This window comes from Sparus aurata, chromosome 14 (genome assembly GCF_900880675.1).
Source record: "Sparus aurata chromosome 14, fSpaAur1.1, whole genome shotgun sequence".
Classification (NCBI taxonomy): Eukaryota; Metazoa; Chordata; class Actinopteri; order Spariformes; family Sparidae; genus Sparus; species Sparus aurata.
In genome coordinates, this window is record NC_044200.1 from 13,402,106 (window position 1) to 13,423,715 (window position 21,610).

Below are 21,610 nucleotides of genomic sequence, written 5' to 3' on the forward strand. Positions count from 1 at the left end.
TACAGTTAGGTTAGATCAATCCAGAGAAAACTGATGAGGATCACTTTCAGGGATGGCGGTGCTTCCCCGGGGGGGGGGGGGGGTGTCTTTGAATAATCTGTGGGAGCAGTTGGTGAGCTGTTCCCCAAGATTTCTAGTGCTGACTTTGCAGTAGTAAAAATCATAAATACCATGAATTATAAATCCATACCTTATCTTGGGTGTAATTAGAATGAACGAACACGCCAGAGTGGGAAATAAGTGCATTTTACGCAGCGTGCGCGTCGTCAGTTAAACTGTCCGGATCACACGAAGATGATTATCTGAGATGAAGAGAGTGTCGCAACTCCTTTTTTTTTTTTTTTTTTTTTAAACAACAGTAAACGGCATCTGCTTCAATGTTCTCCAAGTGCGTAATTAAAAAAAATAATAATAATAAAAAAAAAAGCTGAAAAAAAAAGCCGACTAATATATTTATCAGCGCTCCTGTCGGGCGTGGCTGGCTCGTCTGCCGCGGGGAGGTGGTGGTGGTGGTGGTTCTGTGGGGGTGAGGCTGAAGCCGTAGTCTGCTCCGGGGCTGCTCGCTGGATGCTCCGTGATGGATGAGGAGTGACAGATCGGGGTTAGCCGCCAGGGGAGCTCCATTTTCTTCAAGAACAGCCGAGGAGGTGAGACGCCTGGACGCTGAGGAGGGGAAAGGGACGAGGAGCAGACACATTTCCAACCCCTCCTCCCCTCCCCTCTCTCTCTTTTTCTCTCTCTCTCTCTCTCTCTGACACTCTCTCTCCTCCCGTGCATCACAACCTAGTGGGCTTTACCCGGACTGCACCGCATTGCTGCTGCTGCTTCTGCTGCTGCTGCTGCCAGCCGACCCAGCCCACTAAACTAACGCGCTGACAGAGAAGAAGAGAGAATCTGTCTTTTTTCTTTTCTTTTCTTTTTGGATGCATCTGCACAACAGCTGGACACTGGGCGCCGTGCGGGTCGTGTGCGTGGACATGCAGCCTTTCTCCTCGCTTCTTTCCCTCTGGATCCGCTGTCCTGCTCGGTGATGTCCAGACTTTGGGAGCGGGAGTGACTCGTTATTGTTTTTTTGGGGGGGGGTATTTTTGGAGAGGGGGGGGGGAAGAGAGATTGCTGCATAGCGCACGGGAAGAAACTGGGATAACCACAAGTTCCAAGTTTTGCAGAGCTCGCACCATGAATGTGGCTGCGTACTTGAAACCGAGGGCTCCCCCCCAACATGGGTGTTGACTGAACGGAGGAGTAAGCCCCGCGCTGCCACGGAAGGGGACCAGGATGCACTTGTGAGGATTAAGAAAAAAAAAGAAACTGCGCTCGATAAATTCCTGGATCATGCAGATTCTGCCGCCGAGGACGTTGTTTGTGTTACTGGCCCACGCTCATGTGCTGTTATCTCTGAGGAGTAATGGAGAAGTGCGGACTATAGAGGACGGCGACACCGGCGCGCACTCCGCCAGGACTTTCCATGGCTCCTCGCTCCATCCAAATAAAGCCCGGGACCGTGCGCTCTCGCCGGGGTACGCCACAGGTGCGTCCTCGGCGGAGCGCGCGATCGTCAGGGGATCCCTCAACTCCACTCACCCCTGGAAGAGGGTCGCCGCGGAGGAGACGTGGCGGGTCGGACACGGCAAGCGCGACTTCGGCAGGACTGTGACACCCGTGGAGGATCCCAGCGCTGCCTCGCATTGGGGCCCGACGCGCCACCACAACAAGAGGATAAAGTTGAATGGCACGGGGACGCCAGCAGGTGGACACTACAATGCGGCTAAGCCCTCTTCAATGGGCCGGGGAGACGGAGGAGGGGTGCCCGAGGAGGGCGACAGGCACAAGAGAGGCACAAAAGACGAGCAGAAGAAAGCGTGGAAGAGGGGGAGAAGCCGGCTGAACAAAAGCCCGGCGGCGCCAGCGCAGCCTCACGCGTCGCCGCCATGGGAACCCATCCCCAAGCCGGCGGCCCTCACCTCCACCGACATGCCCTTTGACCTCTTCACCAGGAGGCCCGAGTTCTTCACTTTCCGGGAGGACAACCCCTGGGACGCCACTCCGATCACCCCGCCCAGCTCGCAGGATTTCGGGGACGAGATCAAGAACCCGTTCTACCCGGTGACGAGCGAGACCTACGGCGCGTACGCGATCACGTGCGTCTCCGGGGTCATCTTCCTGGTGGGCATCGCGGGCAACATCGCCATCCTGTGCATCGTGTGCCAGAACTACTACATGAAGAGCATCTCCAACTCGCTGCTGGCCAACCTGGCCGTGTGGGATTTTGTGCTCATCTTCTTCTGCCTGCCCATGGTGGTGTTCCACGAGCTGACCAAGTCGTGGCTGCTGGGGGAGTTCACCTGCAAAGTGGTGCCCTACGTGGAGGTAAATGTATTCCGTCTTTCCTTCCCTCCTCTCCTGCGCGCTCTGAATGTGTCAGGGGCGATTACTCGTGGCGGTTGTGAGGCAGTGCTCGCAGGCAGGGCTGACAGATGGTAAACGGGGCTCATCCAGTGTCATTTACATATCATCCAACCTTGTCTGGATGCGATCACACCTCTGCAGTGACAAAAGAGATAATCTGGAGCACGTCAGGGCGTGAAAATGAAGTTTCACACTCCTCCAGCCTGAGTGAATGGACTAATAGAGTTGAATTTTTTATTATTTTTTTTAAAACCCAATAGGGTGTCACCTCAGCCAATAACAAGGCAGCTCTGTTAGTCACTTCTATACTCCTGCTTCTGGTGGGAGAGAGCCTCACCCAGCCCTCAAGACATGTAGATAAGACACGTGAATACACACCAGGCTGTAAGGTTACACGTACTGTTGCTGTCAGCTGATAAAACACATTACAGCTAATCTATATTCACACACACACACACACACACACAGTCTCTCCCTGTTTTCCTGTTTGTCTTCCACACGCCTATGCTCACGTGTCAGTGGAGGGATGCTAGACAGGTTGTTTACACCCAGACGATACCGTCCCCTTTGTGCCCTCACTGCAATTACACCAGTGTCACATCCACCCACAAGGTCTCTTGTATATAAAAAAAAAAACAGGAGTTTTCTAGCTCCGGGGGTCTCGAGCTTGTCTTTGAAAGGCCATTGTCACAACCTGGTTTAAAGGCAGGACAAAGAGGCGAGACAGCACACATGATTTTCAAAAGGTTTGTCGTGACCCAAATGCATCTTAAATTACCGCCAACCCACCTGATGGCGGTGGACTTACGGGTGGCGCCCGGAGGCGCGCGAGTGATAAAAGACCAGAGAGAAAGGGTGAGAGAGTCTGAGTTGCCTCAGCTGAGAACAGGTGACCAGAATCCCTCTCAGACTCCACCCTCCAGAGGCTGCAGAGCCTGTGCACAGGGAGGGCTGTCACGTCATGAGGCCACAATAGGAGCTGGTTAACAGTGTGTTATTATCCTTTCACTGGCCCTGTGAGAGAGGATAAACCTTGATGCACGGATTTATGTACCTGCAAAGACATGTTAATCATCCGATTGCAGATGTGACGGCCGGTTTGATGAGGCGCATCATCTTATTTAATATTTACAGTGTGACAAAGATCATTTAAATATATAATGTGGGACATCTCTGCATTGGAATTCCTAAAAACTACTTGAACTTTGTTATTTTGTGGGGTCGTGTACTTACATCATTCCAAATCTCGTTTCAAACGCCAGAAATCAACAAGTCTACACAAGTTAACGGTGCGTTACACCTGTCGCTCCTTTTGGGATGAGGAAGTCGGCAAGCAAGATTAAACTTAACGTGAATGAAACTCAAAGATAACCTCGTTATTAAGTTTGACAGCAGGGTCGTTTGTGTGTTCATTCACCACAAACAGCTCGATTTCATTCCCGTAGATTAGCCGTAAGCTACGGGCAACAGCACACTGAGGGTGTGTGTGTGTGTGTGTGTGTGTGTTTGAACTCTGGTCAGCTCTCATTGAACTCAGCACTCACCAGAAATGCTGGTTGTCTCTGTTATGTTCCCCTCTTGTTTCTGTTTTGCCATAGTAAAATCATGTAGTGCAGTACAGTTCCCCTCCGGCTCCATTTGGCTCCAGAGTAATTTCTGAGCTCGCCTCCTGTTGGTAAACAGCTCCGGATCAGAGCAGAATCCGATGTGACTGCAGGTGTTTGTTCCTCCAGAAGGCTCGGCTCTACCCGCCTCTCTCCTAACAAAGCAGCTGAGCAATGGCTATTCCCGCCTCCTTTTTCCCTGTTGTCCCCACACCCATCTGCATAGCAACAGATATGACATAGTGGGAGTTACAGACCACCTACTGCTTTTTTTTTTTTTGTCTTTTGAAAGGTGCAGTTAAAGAACGATACCACTAAATATTTCTGCAAGGAAACTGATCCCGGCAAGGAAATATGAACAATCTCCAAGTCTGATCATCTTCAACTGAACATGCAGTGCAGTTTTAGTAGCTTCAGGTTTCACATGCATACATTTAATAGCAGCTGTATGAGTCTCATAATCAACAAGTAAGAGATTGCTTGCATTTGCACCATCGCCTCTTCTTTTCCCCGCAGTCTTGCCTGCCAGCCTGAGTTCTCACCGGCCACATGCCATATAACGTGCGAATGGTATCCCATTTCATTTGCAAGCACCTTGTGAGCGCATAAAGTATTAATTACTGGGGGATCAGAGGAAAAAGGAGCCCCTCCCCTGTGGTATTGCGTACGCGCTCGCCAAGAACCACCACAGGATATTATTTAATAACTTTAATAACACGCGGCACGTTGACCGAGTGGCTACTCTGTGCGTTTTTTTGTGGAGGAGTTATATTCGCTTGTCTCCGTGCACTCATTACTGCATGCGAATATGCGTTCTATATTGCATATCTATCAGGACATGTGCGCTGGGGCCTTCAGTGTGTGTGTGTGTGTGTGAAAACAGGCCGTGAGTAATGCAGCCTCGGGCTCACTCTCTCTCCCTGTGGAGTGTTCAGTGAAACACACACACATATGCACACAGATTGCCCCTATAGAGTGACTTTATTCTTCACTTAACCCAAATTCGGTCACAGTGTAGATCAACATTTGGCCTTAGACGAAGACGCACACACTCGGTCACACATGCTTGAATCTGCACTCACACGCGCACGACAAGGAACCCAACTTTACGGGTGCGTGCGCCAAACAACAACGAGGTGGTATGGATAATGTATCGCGGTCCCCCCTGAGCGAGGAGCCTCCCATGGCGCTCCCTTTAGCAAACCTTGTTTTTTATTCAGGGTTTAGCAGAGCGTGGCAGGCTCCAAAACCTCAAAGAGAAAGCGATTCTAGGCGTGAGATGTGAGAGAAAACACGGCAGGGAAATTGTGAGAATGCTGCACAAAATAGAGATGTGGGTTACAGCCAGCCCGCATTACTTCAGACACGCTCCCGTTTCATGCCGCTGTCACTGCAGACGACCCCTCCAGGAAGTGATGCGCGGAGCGGCAAATTCAGCCAAAACTAATGGGCAATAATTGGGTTCCTGCACCTGGCAGTAGATTAGGATAAGACATGAAAGTAGGGTAAAATAACAAATAAGCAGTGCGGTAAGCATTTCATAAGCCAGAGGAGGGGGGGGGGATAAATCATTTGTCAAGGTTCGTTCAGAGCTGTGCTGCCGTAACGCAGTGTCTTTAAAACGTTTTTTGTCTCATTACTCCAAAATAAAGAGACGCTCTCGAATCCCCGCCTGAAAAAGCGCGGGAGAGTATTGTGTGCCTTTTCATGCAGCCTTGCTTTTTATTGGTGGGTGCCTGTCGGCTCGGTTTATTGTTTGCCAGCATAAAAACACAGTTGTTCACAAGATTATTATGGTAGTAAGCGAAGCAGACTATGAATAGGATGTGTGTACGTAACGCAGTATAAATCAGGATCAAGCGCAAACTTCCCATGACGTCACCCATTTTTGGTTTGTGGACTGCAGTTTTGAGGCCTCAAATTCAGCTCTACACCTGTCGCCATCTTGGCTTTAGGAGCCATAAGCGACCAGATTTGGCGAAGAGGGTTGAACCAGAGAGGATATCATGATTCGATCCAATTAAAACACCCTCGGCCGCACTATGGCAGCCGCTTGTCAATCACAAAGTAGCCACGCTCTAAAGCGCACCCAGCTTTATCGTCTGTTTTACTCTAAATGGGGCCATAATTAACTAAATGAACATCACGTTGTGTTGAGGAAGACTTAAAACTAGCGATCAAGACCATAAACTCATTAGGAAATGGTTTACTGAGATAATTAATCAAGTGAGAAGCAGGCTCATTTTCTCATAAGCTTACATACAAATGGCCAGTGGAGTTGTCCCCCCCCCCCCCCCCCCCCCCCCCTTCTGATCATTAAAAAGAATGCAGGTGTATGGCACACAGCTAATGATAGGGATGAATTTGTCCCTTGTGCGCGGCAGCTTAACGACTGCTCCCACTGGTGGACAGAAATGGCCGTGTCCACTGCTTTTCTAAAAAACCTGATTTACAGCTAATTGCCAATCTCCATCATGGGACATAAATCCAGCGACTCTCCGAGGACTCGTTCTCTACTTTGTGGCACATTGGCAATTCCACTAACAGTCCCGCCATATTGTTCTGGGGGCGACGGCTTGTGTTGATGGACGGTGAATGCGTCATAATGTGTTTTCCAATTTCAAAATACAGCACAGCTCTGGCGACAATTATGTCCCCTATCACACAAATGTCACTATTTGAATATATTGAGTCTGTATATAATTACACATGTTGCTCTGCTCTGCTCTGCTCTGTTGTATTTGTCCCTGCTGCACCCAACTGTGTGGTGAATCCTTTAGTTTGTGCGCCTCATCTATGCATCTGGACCCTGCAGCGCAATACCCCGTGGTCGGAAAACTGTGGGCCGTCCTTCGCTGTCATACAGTCGGCTTCGTCAGGCAGGCGAGCAGACTACTGAAGCCGAGCAAGAAAGAGGCTGAGGAAAGTGAGAGCACGATAGATTGGGATCGAGGGAGAAAGGAGCCAGAGGTAGACCCATTTATTGTCCTGGAATTGGCGGTAATGGCGGGACATACATCAGCTTGACATGTTCGCAGCTCACTGTTCCAGCTCATGCACGAGTGCGCGCGCACACTCGCGAGTAACAAAGTCTGAATTACAAATTCGGTGTCCGCGGCGCATCCGAGAACACGTGGCCGGCCGCAGGACCGGGAGAGCCCGCGTCCAAACACCTTCCGTTGGAGACTTTTCATATCGAGACAGCCGATGACTGTCTGTCTAACTACTTTGCCTGTCCACACACACACACACAAAGTCAGCAGGGTGTGCTGATCCCCCAGATGGGTGGGATGGACTTCTCGCCACCGATCACTGCCCTCGGCTGTTCCCCCTCTCCCTCCTCTCTCTCTTTCTCTCTGCATCGGCTATCTGTGATTAAAAACAGGCCTCGGGGGGGAGGACTCACTCACACATTCACTCACACACAGTATGAAAGCATTTGGCCACACACACAAACACATACGGACACAGTAGCTCTTATACACTAAATGCACACAGTATACTTACAGTATACACAGTGTGGCAACACATGCACGCAGATCATGTACGCACCAGATCTCATGCCCGCTTCGCTTCTCAGCCCTGTCTATTAGGCACGCGAATGATGGTTAATTGGAGGATATGTAAATTATTCAGGGTATATAATTAACGGCTCTACATAATGCATGATGGTGAGTCCACTCCGTCAGCTCTTTGTCCGCGGATGAGTAGATATTGTGTTTTTTGTACGATGAGACAAGACCAGACAACAGCATGAAGCGAAGATTAGGCTTGCGGTTGGGTGCAATTAACTAAATTGATAATTATCCATGTAAATATGAAATATTCATTAGCTGGTTAACGTTCTGAATTAAGTGTGTTGGGGCGAAAGAATGGCTGATATGTTTCAGATTAGACAAGAGAGCAGAATAATGCATTTTGGGTTGCCTCCGACGTCACAGTCCAGACAGCGGTCAGTGGTCTGGGACAGGACTCCTCCAGCAGTGACTGTGCACAGAGAGCAGAATAAAAGTGTTTTTAATGTCCAGGGGGAAATCTGCCGCAGGTCAGGATATAATTTGATGGAAGAGAAATTTATTGTGCGGGGAAAAAAACTGCCTCGAACATGCTGTGAAAGGCCGTAAAGCAGCAATATAGAGTGGAATACTGCGATGGATTGTTGTGACCAATTTAATTAAAGAAAGCAGACAGAAAAGATGAATATTTGTGAGTGCCTGCCCCATTTATTCTTGAATTCTATGGATCTCTGTTCCTGGCTGGTAGAATTGTTCCTTTTGTTCATAGAATAGAAGAGAGAAAAGACTGAAAGTTCATTCAGTAGACAGACTCAGCCCAAGGACCGCTCTGGAGAGATTTCGATCGCATCAATCTTCCTCAGCTGGTTGCCTGGCGACCTCACGTTCACGACAAGACTCCGGGAAGCTGCCAAGAATAGTCTGGCCGTAAAACCCGCATCGTTTTTTGTTTTTTTTAAAAAAGATTAGGCAGATTAAACTTGTCAATCGGTGAGCTTCAGAGGTGATGGGCAGAGCCAGGCTAGCTGTTCCCCCTTGTTTTCAGTTTCTGTGCTAAGCTAAGCTAACTGGCCGCCAGCTCCTGCTTCTCGTAGTTAGGTACTGAGTTTCTCACCTAGTTCAACAAAACAAATAGGTGTTTAAGAATTAGAACAGCTCCGTGACAGATAGGCCACTCCATCTGCAGGGGAAGATCAAGATACATGACTGAAAGCACAAGAACAGCTACTAAATGGACCTTGTGGTGAGATGAATCCAACAGGCGAGGCTGAAGGTTCATTCTTGACCTTGAGAAAAGCAGCATTAGAAAAACACAAAGTAAGTGGACTGTGTGCTGTAAATTGTTTGTTAACCACATCCTCATGGCTTCCCCTGCTTATATCATTTGATAACTCAGTCAGTTGTTTAGCGAGGGGCCCTATCAACTGACAGTGTTGAAACATGACCCGATCTGTGGCTCCAAACCGTGACATGGTCTGGACGTAAGGTGTGCGATCTGTTGCGTCCCTGTCACAGAGGAATCTTCATCTACCCCCAAGAATATGTTTAGCGGTTTGTCTGTCATAATACATCATAATGCCATTACTCTAAACTCAAATGCACGATTCACGGTTCTGCCCGTGCACACGCCTGCAATAAGACAGACATTTTAATAATTCTGCATAAATGTGGAAGTGCACAGGCACACACACACACACAAATGGGTGTGCGCGCTCACATAGATCAGGTTTCTGCCTCTCCCGGCAGCACGGCCCAGCTGTGAGACGGATGGTGGCTGTCAGCGGCAGGGTCTCTCTGGTTAGAGTTATGGTCGACTGCAGCCTGCACTGGGTCACACACTCAACCTAGAAAGAAGACTGCAGCTGGAGTAACCCTTTGTCTCCCCGGCTTATTACTTTAAGGCCGTGTGCGTGTGTTTTTGATGTTGTTGTTGTGTGTCCACATTAGCTCATTCATCACCCGATAACACCCATTAACCCCGACAGTGGCTGTAGTCACAGTATGGCTGCACAGGCTGCACCAGTCCTTGTTAAAACCCAATTAATAACGCAAGGCCTTTGTGCCACCAGCTCGCAGGACCTTTAATCAGGAAGTTAATGGGCCGTTATTAAAAACAGCACCGGGGGAAAATGTCTTTCTCACCTGCTGCGCAGATAGACGGCCAAATACCTGAAAAACATGTGTTGGAGATGAAAGGTCTTTTTATGTTCCCTTTTTTCTTTACTTTTTTTCTTGAACCCTTGAAGTCCAAGGTCGAGAAGAAATTTCCGTTTTTCCACTTCATGTCACCTGTGAAGTGGAAAAAATGGCGCTGAGCGACTTCAAAAGACCGCGACGGGTGACTTTTAGTTGAGGAAAATTGTGATGGTTGATAGAAAGCATTTCAAAAAATGAAACCATAATTAACATGTATAATTCAACAATTTTTGAAAGACAGTTATTGGCCTTCTTGTTTCGAATTAGAAGAGAGGAACAATACCACTCTCATGTGTGTAGGTCTACAGAATAGAGGCAGCTACAGGCAGTAGTTGGCTAGCTTAGCTTAGCATTATAGACAAGGAGAAATAGCCTGTCTCTGTCCAAATGCTTTCATGGTTTTACGAGGGACGATGGGGAAAATTCTCTCTCAGGTGCACACACAAGCCCCAATAGCCATGATTTTTTTTTTTAAAAAGAGATATAATGTGCTAATAAGCCAAGCTAAGCTAACTGGCTTTGCGCTGTGCACACAACTGCTTTCTTGCTGCGAATTAGCAAAGAAGATCGATACCACTCTGTTGTTTATACAGGAACCATACATCTAACGGCAGTAGTCGATTAGCTTAGCTTTGCATGATAGACGGGGAAACAATTAGCCTGTCTAACCTATGTTCAAATCAGTTCATGGTTTTACGAGTGACTAAACGACAAGCCCGAATAACCACAACTCTAAAAAAACGAGATCTGTAAGTGTCATCTAACCATTTTTGCAGTATGGCGCTCTGGTTGTGAATGGCTTTTTTAAAGGGAGTTTCAGGGCAAAGGAAACACAACACGCAAAAAAAATACAATGCAATCACCTTGTTCAACAATTCATTACTGTTACGGATAAGTATTAAGAATTAAAATAATAATAATTTAGAAGCACTCTTTCCTAGCCCTGAGGGGAGCAGGCCCGTCACCTCGCCGGCAGCTGAAGCGAACATGACGGGGTCGATGCCGCTCTTTCGGAAGAAATGCCATACTAACATTTTTAATTATTCCGGAGCTGTCCAGGCTCGTTTCTTTCCTCCTGTTACTTCGGACCGTCGCGAACTCCTCGACAACTGACTCCCCTCCGGTATTGTCTTCTGTCCTCTCTCTCCTTCTCCCACTCCCTCTTCCCTCTCTCCTCCATTCTTCTGCCCCTCTTCTCTCGGTCCCTCATTAGCATAACCCCTCTTCCACAAACACACAGCTTCATCGCCCCACCAGGCCTGACTCTTGGACTCTCTCTCTCATCTCCCCTCCAGTACAAAGCTATGTCTGTTCGCCCTGCCCTTGCTCTCCTCCCCGACGAGCTGATCAAAGCTGTGTTTCCCTGCTCCTCCGTGACAGCCTTTAAAGCCGTTCCAGCCCTGTTGTTCGAGCCATGAAATATTCACCACGTGGATGCACCTGTACACGTGTACCGGATGGGCATTTTTTACACGTGTGTGAGTGTGTGTGTGCGCGTGTTCAACTAAAGCCACCACACATGGGAAATACAGGTGTGGATTTTTACAGCTGAAGAAGTGGTTCATAAGTAGACCCGGTATGATGCTTCTTTAACTATTTATAAAGGACATAACAACTTTATTTTTCAAGGGGATGTGAGGCCAGTCCACAGGATTTAGACATCTTTAACCGTTAATATAGTCGGTATAAAACCTTGAGCCAGCAGCCGTCAAAAAAACACCTCATTGTTCTCCGCTGCCACTGAGATCTCTTCCTAACGTTATGTGGAGAGGGCGATATAAATAGCAGACAGCAATTTCAGCGGAAGGTATCCACGCCGACGGGCTATTTAGAGAATGAAGTGAGTGCATTGAGTAGCGCGGCTGTATTAGCGACCTGTTGCAGAGTGGGGATAAGGGAAAATGCTGTTGGGATTCCGTATCAGCGTGACAGCTCACCAGACTGATCTTTTCATGGATATTGCACAAAACATCCAGGTCACAATAGCACTTTTTTTTTTTTTTTATCTCTATACACTACGAATCGGATTAGATTTTCACTGGATCAAAGAGCCGCCGGTTTAGAGCGCCATTTGAACCTGAAGAATTTATTTGCGATAACAGATACAATGAAAGTACTTCTTCAAATGATTAAACTATCACCAGTTTGATTGATGCTCCATGGAGTGCACACACAAAAACTGTAATTTAAAGGAGACCTGTTGCTCTTGCTTTTTTCCCTCCCTTTCCTTCAGTGTTACATACTACAGTTTCTTGTGCACATAAAAAAGGTCTTGGAAATTTAAAAGCCCAATGCCAACAGAAGCTCCTTCCTCCCGAAGAAAGCGCTGCCCCTGAAGTGCCTGACACGCCTCGTCAGTAGACTTTGTGACATCACGCTACATCACTGCGTCACACATTTGCGTAATTTATGCCTAAATTCTCGGTAGATGTGAAGCTAACGGAAAGTCGAAATCAATAGAGATCTGAGTCGAGACACGCGCTGCCATGCTGGCTCAGGCGTGTGTGAACTGACCAATCAGAGCAGACTGAGCATTTGGGAGGCGGGGCCTTAAAGAGACAGGAGCTAAAATATTGGAGGAGGAGAGAAAACGAGAGGTGTTCGCCGAGCATTAAAGTATGTTACCTTACTCTACAGTAACACAAAATAAAATTATGAAACTGGTGAGCTTAATGTGTCTACTTTAAAATAAATAACTTTTTAGTAGTATATTTTTCTAATAAACTCTTCATGTGTAGTATGTCGTGAATGAACACTGTCAGATAGGTAGCGTGAGTGTGTTTCCTGTGGTGTCACATTGCAATATTTTTGTATCCTGCACCCAAAACAAATGCAAATCCTGCCACTGCATCTACACATGAGCATGACTGACTTTTCTGAGCTCTTTATAATTTACACCTTTTTTTTTTTTTTTGTTGAAGCAGGTTACCATCACCTGTAGACATTGATGAAAATAAGCTTAGCTCAAGTCTGCCGCACGGTCTCCTGCATTTATTTAGGTTTTCGTGGCTGCTTTGGCAAGCATTGGTTACTCAGCTGTGAGATGACAACATCTGCGACGTGCACACCACCTAAAGGATTAATCCGTCTAATAAACAGGCTTTCAAAAAAATGACTTACTTAAATAAATGACTAATTACTGTGCTGCTTTGGCTAAGATACCAAACAATTTACTACAATTATAATTACAAGATTGTGGCGTGACGTCAGGTGATAAACCGTCGTGGTCCAGAGCGCAGTCACATTGATCACAGTTACTGCTCAGTGTGCCGTAGCCCGTCGGTGGTATTCCTGCCCCACTTACCCCTCGCTGTTTCACATGGTCGCCCTTCATTAGTCTGGTGAGGACGTCCATGTGTGTCAGAGGGTCATTGTGTGTGTGTGTGTGTGTGTGTGTGTGTGTGTGTGCGTGTGTGTGTGCGTGTCTGTGTGTGTCTGTGTCAGGCCTCGACACACAGAGCATCTTGCAGTCTGTGTACATCTATATCTGTCCAGGAAGTATGTGTTTAGAGCACTAAAGCCTTGGCTCACCAGGGCCATCTGGGAAGCTGGCTGTTGTAATTAAATTTGATATGAAGAGGGGAGTGGGTGGAGGGAACGGAGGGAAGGAAGAGAGAAAACAGAGGCTGAGGAGGATGAAAAAGAGGCGAGATAACTGAGAGTCAGAGGAAGAAAAGGTAGGCAAGGTGAAGCAGGATGGGAGGATGGTGGTGGTGGTGGTGGTGATGGGGATCAGTGGCTGTTCTGGACGATTTTGTGCTCGAGGCGAAATCGTGGAGGGAACTGGTTCATGTAAGGATAGAACTACGCGCATGCACAGACACACGCACACACACACTTGCACACACTCCAGCTGCAGAGGGATGTTTCACAGGGTGCCCACTCTGCCAAAATGACTGTTAATCCAACAGATGCTTTCACATGCTGAGGAAATGTGTGAGCTCTCTGACAATTTGGAGACCTTTATTTTTTTTTTCTTTTACACAGAGAACATGGAGGTAATTAGCTCTTACATGAAGGTTTCGAGTGAAATGTAAATTAGAAATAACAGCGGAATATTTCGGAACTTTGTTAATTAATGTGACTGTCATTGAATGGGAAGTGTGGAGAGACATTTGAGTGAATGAATGCAGTGACGACGGCTGTAGCGTGTACTAGCTGTGTGTGTGTGTGTGTGTGTGTGTGTGTTGGCTCGCTCTATTTCCGTCTGTCTGCGGCTTCTCTTCTCACACACACATACGCACATTTGAGGATGCTGCGCGGTGTTAATAGCAGCTTACAGCCTTCCATTGTGCTTCTGTTGCTCCACCGCTTGTAATTACACTCGTGTCAGGTGCACCCAAAGGCCACTGCCATTACTGGGTGTCCTGCTTTTTTTTATTTACAGTATGTGCCGGTAGCTGACTCGTCAACTGGTGGAGAGGCCCGTGTAGTTTGTGTAGTGAGGCAAAGGGAATATACATGTTTACGTGCATGCTGACATTTTCGACGCTGCGGATAATTTTGTCGGTTCCTTGTTGTTGTTTTATTCATTAAAGACCGGGAACCTGGAGGGAGCTTGACTCAAACTCGCGAAGGCGTCACATCAGGGTTACACGCGGCTCAGCCCATCTGTCAGCTCGTGCGAGGCTATTGTTAGCATAGCTCTGAGGCTCACTTTTTCTCCCTGTTATTCCCCCCTGCAGTCATGTGCTGTGTCGTGCACCGAGTTTGAAGATGTAAACAGCATCGCCGAGGCAACCTGATTCACGCGAGCGCATTCGCAGGCCGCTCTCACTCCCGCCGTGTCAAACACAGCAGCTTGTCTTTGGTCCTACTCTTCACAGTGTGGCGCTATAGTTACCCCCCTAGTGTCACTTGTTTAAGCGTCCATCTACTGCAGTGGAATACAAAAGCCAGAAAGTCAGAGACTAGGGGAGGGTAGGGTGGTCAGTTACGTAACTGTTCCTGACCAAGAGTCAAGAGTCATTTGTTTTTAGTTCAGGTAACATAAGTAAGTTAACATGTGTAGGAATGTTACGTACATGATGTGACATAACTTCCGTGATGAATTAGGTCACTTAAGTAAGTTACATTAGCTCATTTATACCAAAGAGTGATGTTTTCCTAACTGTAACCGCTGTTTTTTTTTTTTGCCTAAACCTAACCAAGTTCTTGTTTTGTTTTTGAGAAAACCTAACAAAGTCCTTTTTTTCCCCTAAACCTAGTCAAACTGTGACCATGACAATGTTATTAACGTGATTTTCACTGTATCTGTTTCCCTCAGGTGGCTTCCCTCGGCGTAACCACCTTCACCCTGTGCGCTCTGTGCATCGACCGTTTCCGTGCGGCCACCAACGTCCAGATGTACTACGAGATGATCGAGAACTGCACCTCCACTACCGCTAAGCTGGCTGTCATCTGGATCGGCGCTCTCCTGCTGGCCCTCCCGGAGCTCCTCATCAGACAGCTGGTGACGGAAGACACAGGAATCCCAGATGAGCCTCCTGTTGAACGCTGCATCATTAGGATATCCACCTCGCTTCCCGACATGCTCTACGTGCTGGGCTTGACCTACGAGGGTGCTCGGCTGTGGTGGTGCTTCGGCTGCTACTTCTGCCTCCCGACCCTCTTCACCATTGGGTGCTCGTTGGTGACGGCGCGGAAGATCCGGCGCGCGGAGCAGGCCAGCGTGCGCAGCAACAAGAAGCAGATCCGGCTGGAGAGCCAGATGAACTGCACCGTTGTGGCGCTGGCGATCGTCTACGGCGCCTGCGTGGTGCCTGAGAACATCTGCAACATCGTTTCAGCGTACATGGCGGCGGGCGTTCCTGAGCACACCATGTCCGTCCTCCATCTTCTCTCCCAGCTGCTTCTCTTCTGTAGGGCCGCTGTGACGCCGGCGCTGCTGCTCCTCCTGTGCCGCCCCCTGGGGAGGGCCTTCCTGGACTGCTGCTGTTGCTGCTGCTGCTGTAACCACGCGCCCTCCTCGGCCACTGCCAGTGACGATAACGAACACGAGTGCACCACCGAGCTGGAGCTGTCGCCGTTCAGCACCATCCGCAGGGAGCTAAGTAACTACACACCTGCTGGGTCCAACTGCTAAACAGACATTCCCCATCAGGGAAGGAGATTTCAGTAGCCTGCTCAGCCTTTGGCTTGTTTTCTCAGACTCGGCCAGGAGAGATTTGCCTTACCTGGTCTAGTTACATTTTCAATGGGGGCATGGATAAAATTGGACAATGAATAATCACATTCAGCCAGTGCCCTACATCCCCAACCTTCACTTCTTACAACAATAACGTACATGTACAGTAACAGCGTAACACCTCTTTTCCAGGAAATCTAACAAAAAGCCACATCGTCTCGTCACTCATGCCCTGGGGTGCTCTAAAAACAGGGTCAGAACATATTTTTAGCAATCCTGCCTGAAACCTTTAAAACTAACAAACCTCCCTGCTGTAGACCTTGTATGCCTAAATATCTTCGGACAGTTGGCCTCTTAACCTGTCTGATGTCTGGTTCCTCACAGGAGGTCTGAATCAGGTTAACTTGTTCTGAAGCAGGAAAAAAAAAACTGCTGCGTCTCCCGCAGGCCTTGTGCGCTTCATGACAGGGACGGGGGAATAATACACTGTACAATGTACATAGGGAAATGATTGTACAGAATATTTCACAATAGGTTCGGTTTGTGATGATAAATGTATTTGGCCACCATAAATGATATTTATGTATGGGAGACTCCGTACTGTATAATCAATGCCGATCACCTTCTAAACGTGTCACTGGCGAAATGATGGGGAGTAATTAATCACAGAGTGCAACCTTGTATAATAACTCCAGCTAAACATATGGGCTGACACTGCCTATAGAAAAACAGGACAACAACAGCTGTACATGTACAGTTCATTTAATGCTGCACACACGGGAACAAGGCTTATCGTAATTAAAACAACGCAGGGGCGTCTCTGCATGAGGAAAAAGAAAAAAAAAACACACAGAGAAGGAGAGCGCATTGAAGAATCCAAATGTACACATTTACACTGTATATTGAAAAATATCCTGTTGACTCAAACATAGCTGGGCTGGTCTCAGAGACACACAAACACGGAGGACGTGAGTGGAATTCAAAAAAGGTTTCGGAACGGACTCATTGAAATCTAATTGCCGTTGAATGGAGTGGAATGCAATCGAATTAAACACCACAGATTCAATTGAACGGAGTGAATATGAAAAGAGGGGGAAAGTAATGGAACACAACACCGTGGAGTATAACGGAAAGGGGTGGACTCGGCGTGGACTGGACTGAAAACAAATATCTGCACTACACTGTTGTATCATGTTACGCCTTACACTTTGGGCTGTATATATATATACTGTACACTTTCTTCGGTGCTCTTATGATGAATGCGCTGTAAACAACAAATCCATCGGTTCGACTTGAAAGTGCAAGTAATTGAGCTGCGCACTTTGGTTTTGGTCAAGAAGACAGATTACAGTCATCTTCGACTCTGGAAGACTTGAAAAATAATACGTTTGGAGAATAAAGAAAATCAATTTGGGTATTCTCTGAGCTGCCGCTGACAGAGTTTACACAGGTCACCTGAAGCTCTGAGTGTAAATACTGCCTTTTGTTGAGAGTGACTGCTCGACTGCAAGCTCAAGTTTGGTAGCACTTGATTCTACAGTAAAGTACTCAGTGTTTTCTAGGTCACTGGTAAATACTAATGAATGAAAAAGCTATAGACTTGTAATTAACTTTGTAGATACTTTAATAGATGCAATATTGAGCTACAAATTTGTACTATTACTTTGGTACAGAAATGCAGTTTCTTGTAATTAGATGGACAGTAATTATCAATCATCTAGCAGGAGGATTTCAAATTATCGTTTAATCACAATGTAAATACAGTGCTGTAATGTAATTATAAGGAAATCGTAGCCTATATTTGTACCAATTGTTGGAAAGTTCATAGTAAATACAAAAAGCTGTTTAATTTTTGTACAAGTTATTTATTTACAATTGCTGAACTTTAAAATGAAGTGCTACTACAAGTGTGTAAATTAACTTGAGGCTGATGGTTAGCTAAATTACCCCAGTAAAATTATTGATTATCCTGTCCTGCCTTAGCAATCACAGCTAGCCAGGTCTGTCAAGCTTCGGTCTGACATTGAAACAGTGTGGAGGGTGGTGTCCTATTTTATAGCGCTCTCAAAATCAAAAAGATCAGAAGTGAAAGGATAAAACAATATGTTTATCATCTGTCCTTGACATGTCCTGCTAACTAGCCTCCAGGGTGGATGCTATCAGAGATTAGCAAGAGTTCCCTCTAGCAACCTCAATTTATCTTACCTGAGATAGCATTAGCCTGTGTTTGCCAAACACATTGGTAAGATACCATCCTAAATGTCTATTAAAAGATAACGTTAAAGTGAAAACATGCTGTCACTGTTACAAACAAGAATGTGCGCTAAAGCAGTTGAACAAAGTCGTGTTACAACACATTTTTGTAGTCCTTAATTGAATTTTTTTCTTACAATACTAGAACTAGCTCTACACAACAACACAAGAACAATGCTTGTTTATTGACATGTCCTCTACAGGGATCAACTGGTCCAGATGCTAACTTTATACTTCGGACCTGTTAGCTTTAGCCTCAGTCTCTCAGCTAGTAATGTAGGCCTAGCCATCAAGTAGCCTACATGTTTCAAACCCCCTTTTACCGGGTTCATGTTTTAAAATAAGTCTAACAAATCAGCTGGAGGGAGTGTCAACCAACTCACGCTGTTATTGTTAGCTTAGTTAGCTAGCTAGCTACAGCTAAGAGGTCTGACAAAGGACCCATTTTCATTAAACAGCATGTGTGACAATAGAAAGCTTGACAGGCGTAGCAGCAGCAGCCTAACTAAATTAGGCTAGTCAGGCTATTTCGTGGTTTCCTGACCACCTGTTGCAGTTTCATTACTTGAGTCTTTAAGGCGAACCGATGAAATGTTCTTCAGTGTGTAAATTTACAAGTGTATTGTACTGTAAATCTGTTTTCTTAATCCTACCAATCAGACCTGGGTCAGAACACGGCTCAAGCCACCACTACATTTTATTTCAATGCAGGTAATTGAAGTTATATTGAAAACTGAAAAGCCCAAACACTTGGTACATATACAGTAGTACCATGATAGAGGGCTTCTGTTGATGACCAAAATTACTCTTAAAAACTCTTTATTTTGTTTGTTAAACTTAATTAAAAAAAATAAATTTTTAAAAAAATATTTACAAGATTGATGGTGGCGAGCTCTGTGATGACCCGCGTGTGATGTTCATAGGTATACTGTATATTGCGATGAATCTTTTGCATACGATTCTGCACTGCCAAACACCTTCTCTCTCTCTCTCTTGTCTGTCTCTCGTGCTCTTGTGGTAGTAGCACACTATCTCTGGGTGTCTCTCTTAGCGTGGGGGTCAGTTTGCCCTCACCTCCATCAACACAGGACGACGAGTATTACCGCAAAACATCAATCACTAAAGGTCTGACGGCAACCCCGAAGGCCAGTCCTATCAGAACACACTGGATAAGGATAAAGATTGGGGTTTCTTCTTTTCCCAGCAACCCTTTGGCTCTAATGAACTCCGGTTTTATGAGCTCCAAGAGATCCAGGTGGATGTAGCCTCTGGCTGGCACCGCCTGCAGTTTTTCAAGATAATAGAGGAAATGGGCAGGAGCGGAACAGCACCGCAACACAATGCCCTGCAGCCTGTTTGACAACTCTTTTTATTACCACCACTATCAGGTTATTGTGGGCCGATGTGTCAACCTGTCCAGGGAATTGAATTGCCCCAGCACCGGACCATTGTGGGGTTTTTTTTTTTTGTTTTTTTTTGTATTTAACTCAGCAAGTCTAGATTTTCCGCCTGTATTGCGATGTGAGCGCAAACTGACCTCCCGATCGGATTCTCTTTTTCTGCATATTTCTGGGAGTATAGCTCATTCTAAATGGCTCAGTGTGTTAGTAACGTGGTTCAAACTATTGATGAAGTGATTCTTGTAAAATCAGTCAGTGAGACGTTTATTCTGAGTTTTGTGAGTATCCTCTTCACTCTGAGCAAGTTGTGTCTGTATTTGATACCTGAAAATGTTAAGCACACGACCACTGTTGTCTCCAAGTCTAGTCACTGGTTTCTAAATAGCTTTTTATATAGCCAAAAAACTGTCCCTTTGTTTATCAAAGAACTTTATCTTGAAAACTGTATATTAAAATCCTAAATGTACTATCACTGCTCTCTTGGCTCGTTGTCTGTATTGAGGTCATCGGTTTCCTGTGAGATCCCTACAAAAAACAATTTGCGTAATGAGAGCGCTGCAAAGGAAAGTTGGCCGCCGTCATTTTTGATCATTTATTGTTTCGCTCGAATAAAAGCAGAACTCTGTATAATCTGAAAATCTCCCCAGAGCAAAGAAATAATCCAGCCTCTTGCCTCGGTGCCAAAGAGTTGTTGCCATGGATCTAATTGATGTACCAGGGCTACTCGAGCAGTTTAATAGACTTTTAAAACAGAGTGGAGGAAGAACAACAGCAAAAGCCCCGGGCTCTTCAGTGTGGTTCAAGCAACAAAACCACTCTGTCCTACATTTCCCATAATGCCACTCAATAGTTGCAGTATTAGTTTTGTTATTTTCCCTGTTTTTCAATGTTTTAAGACTCAGCTCTTCCCATGACAGGTAAACAAACCTTACCGTATGGGTATAAGTAATGAGTTCAGTGTGATGTTTGACTGTTGGCTGAGAAATATAGAAGGCAAAAATGGAACAGATCCAGTTCTGCGGAGGTGCCGGAGAAAGAGAAAAGAAGTTTCCCCCCGGAGAGACTGTTTTCACACTCATCTGCTGAAGAGGGCAAGTTAAAGGTAAAGACATGCACACACAGGCTCTACAATCTTGACATTGCAGCAAGTTTTGAACAAGTTTCATGAAGTGTGATGTAGAAACTTGAACCCTCCTGAACTCCTCCAGTACAGAATCTCAGTGAGGTAAGAGACTTCTTGGTCCTGCAGTAAAACCATATCGGCGTATTCAAAGTTTCTTGACTTTTCAGTGAAGCAGTCGATGCATTTTTTTAAGGATTTTTTAATAGGATCATTTAAAGACCATATGAAACACAAATTATTACTTCAAGCAGAGTGTTATACCTCTCTGAAGAGGATATTTGCATATAAACGTTGCATTATCATTATGCCCGATCATCACCAAACAAAATAACTTTGTAAACAAGAACTGAGACAGCAGAGTTAGATAATTCCTCATCAGTTGGTTTTGTAAGGCTTGAGTTGCGGTGCATCGTGTGCAGCGTCTTCAAAGCGGAGCCCTCAGGACTCTGACGCCAATCTGACGGCTTCCACGGGAATGAAATTAAATTCCCTTTTTACATCAGCGTGCGTTAAACCTGTAGCATCACCCATCGTTTGCCTCTTTTGCTCTAGTCTCTCAGGATAGACTCTGCAGTTTTGAAGGTAAACTGGCATGTGTAGTACGCCAGCGTTTCTATCATGTTAGCTCCGGCTCTGGTTCTGCTCAGGTTTCTTTGGTGCTGTCAAGAGAAAAAGCCCGCATTTCCACCGGTGTTGTGTGTCGTTGCTATTCGTGTTGCCATTCAAATCAGGGATGCGTCATCAGCGGAGGGTGTTGCAGAATGTAAAACAGAAGTAAATAGTCGTGGTAAGATGGTGGATCGCATTGTCTTACTTGACTTAAACCTCCATCGTCCCTTCCCAACTTGTAGAATATGACAAGTCCACTATGGTCCTCATTTTTATGGTTCTGGACCAATTTATATTTGATTGACATGCTCTGAATGTTTCAAAATCAGGTGCTCGACCAAAACAGAAAGGGGTAGAGGTCGCGCCAGCTGGCA

At 46.2% G+C, this 21,610-nt stretch overlaps 1 protein-coding gene across 1 annotated transcript; it reads left to right on the forward strand.

Annotated features, from left to right (window-relative positions):
• Positions 1-494: 494 nt before the first annotated feature.
• gpr37b (G protein-coupled receptor 37b) lies at positions 495-19,976 on the forward strand. The gene is made up of 2 exons (XM_030440133.1): positions 495-2,370; positions 14,991-19,976. Exons 1-2 carry the CDS (start codon positions 1,336-1,338, stop codon positions 15,807-15,809), a joined length of 1,854 nt encoding a protein of 617 aa, XP_030295993.1. The 5' UTR covers positions 495-1,335; the 3' UTR covers positions 15,810-19,976.
• The last annotated feature ends 1,634 nt before the right edge of the window (positions 19,977-21,610 follow it).

Bases quoted from the DNA above. Each gene is read 5' to 3' on its own strand.
- gpr37b (XM_030440133.1), top strand. From the start codon at position 1,336: ATGCAGATTCTGCCGCCGAGGACGTTGTTTGTGTTACTGGCCCACGCT. The intron at 2,371-14,990 runs GTAAATGTATTC...TGTTTCCCTCAG, and splicing joins AAGTGGTGCCCTACGTGGAG to GTGGCTTCCCTCGGCGTAAC.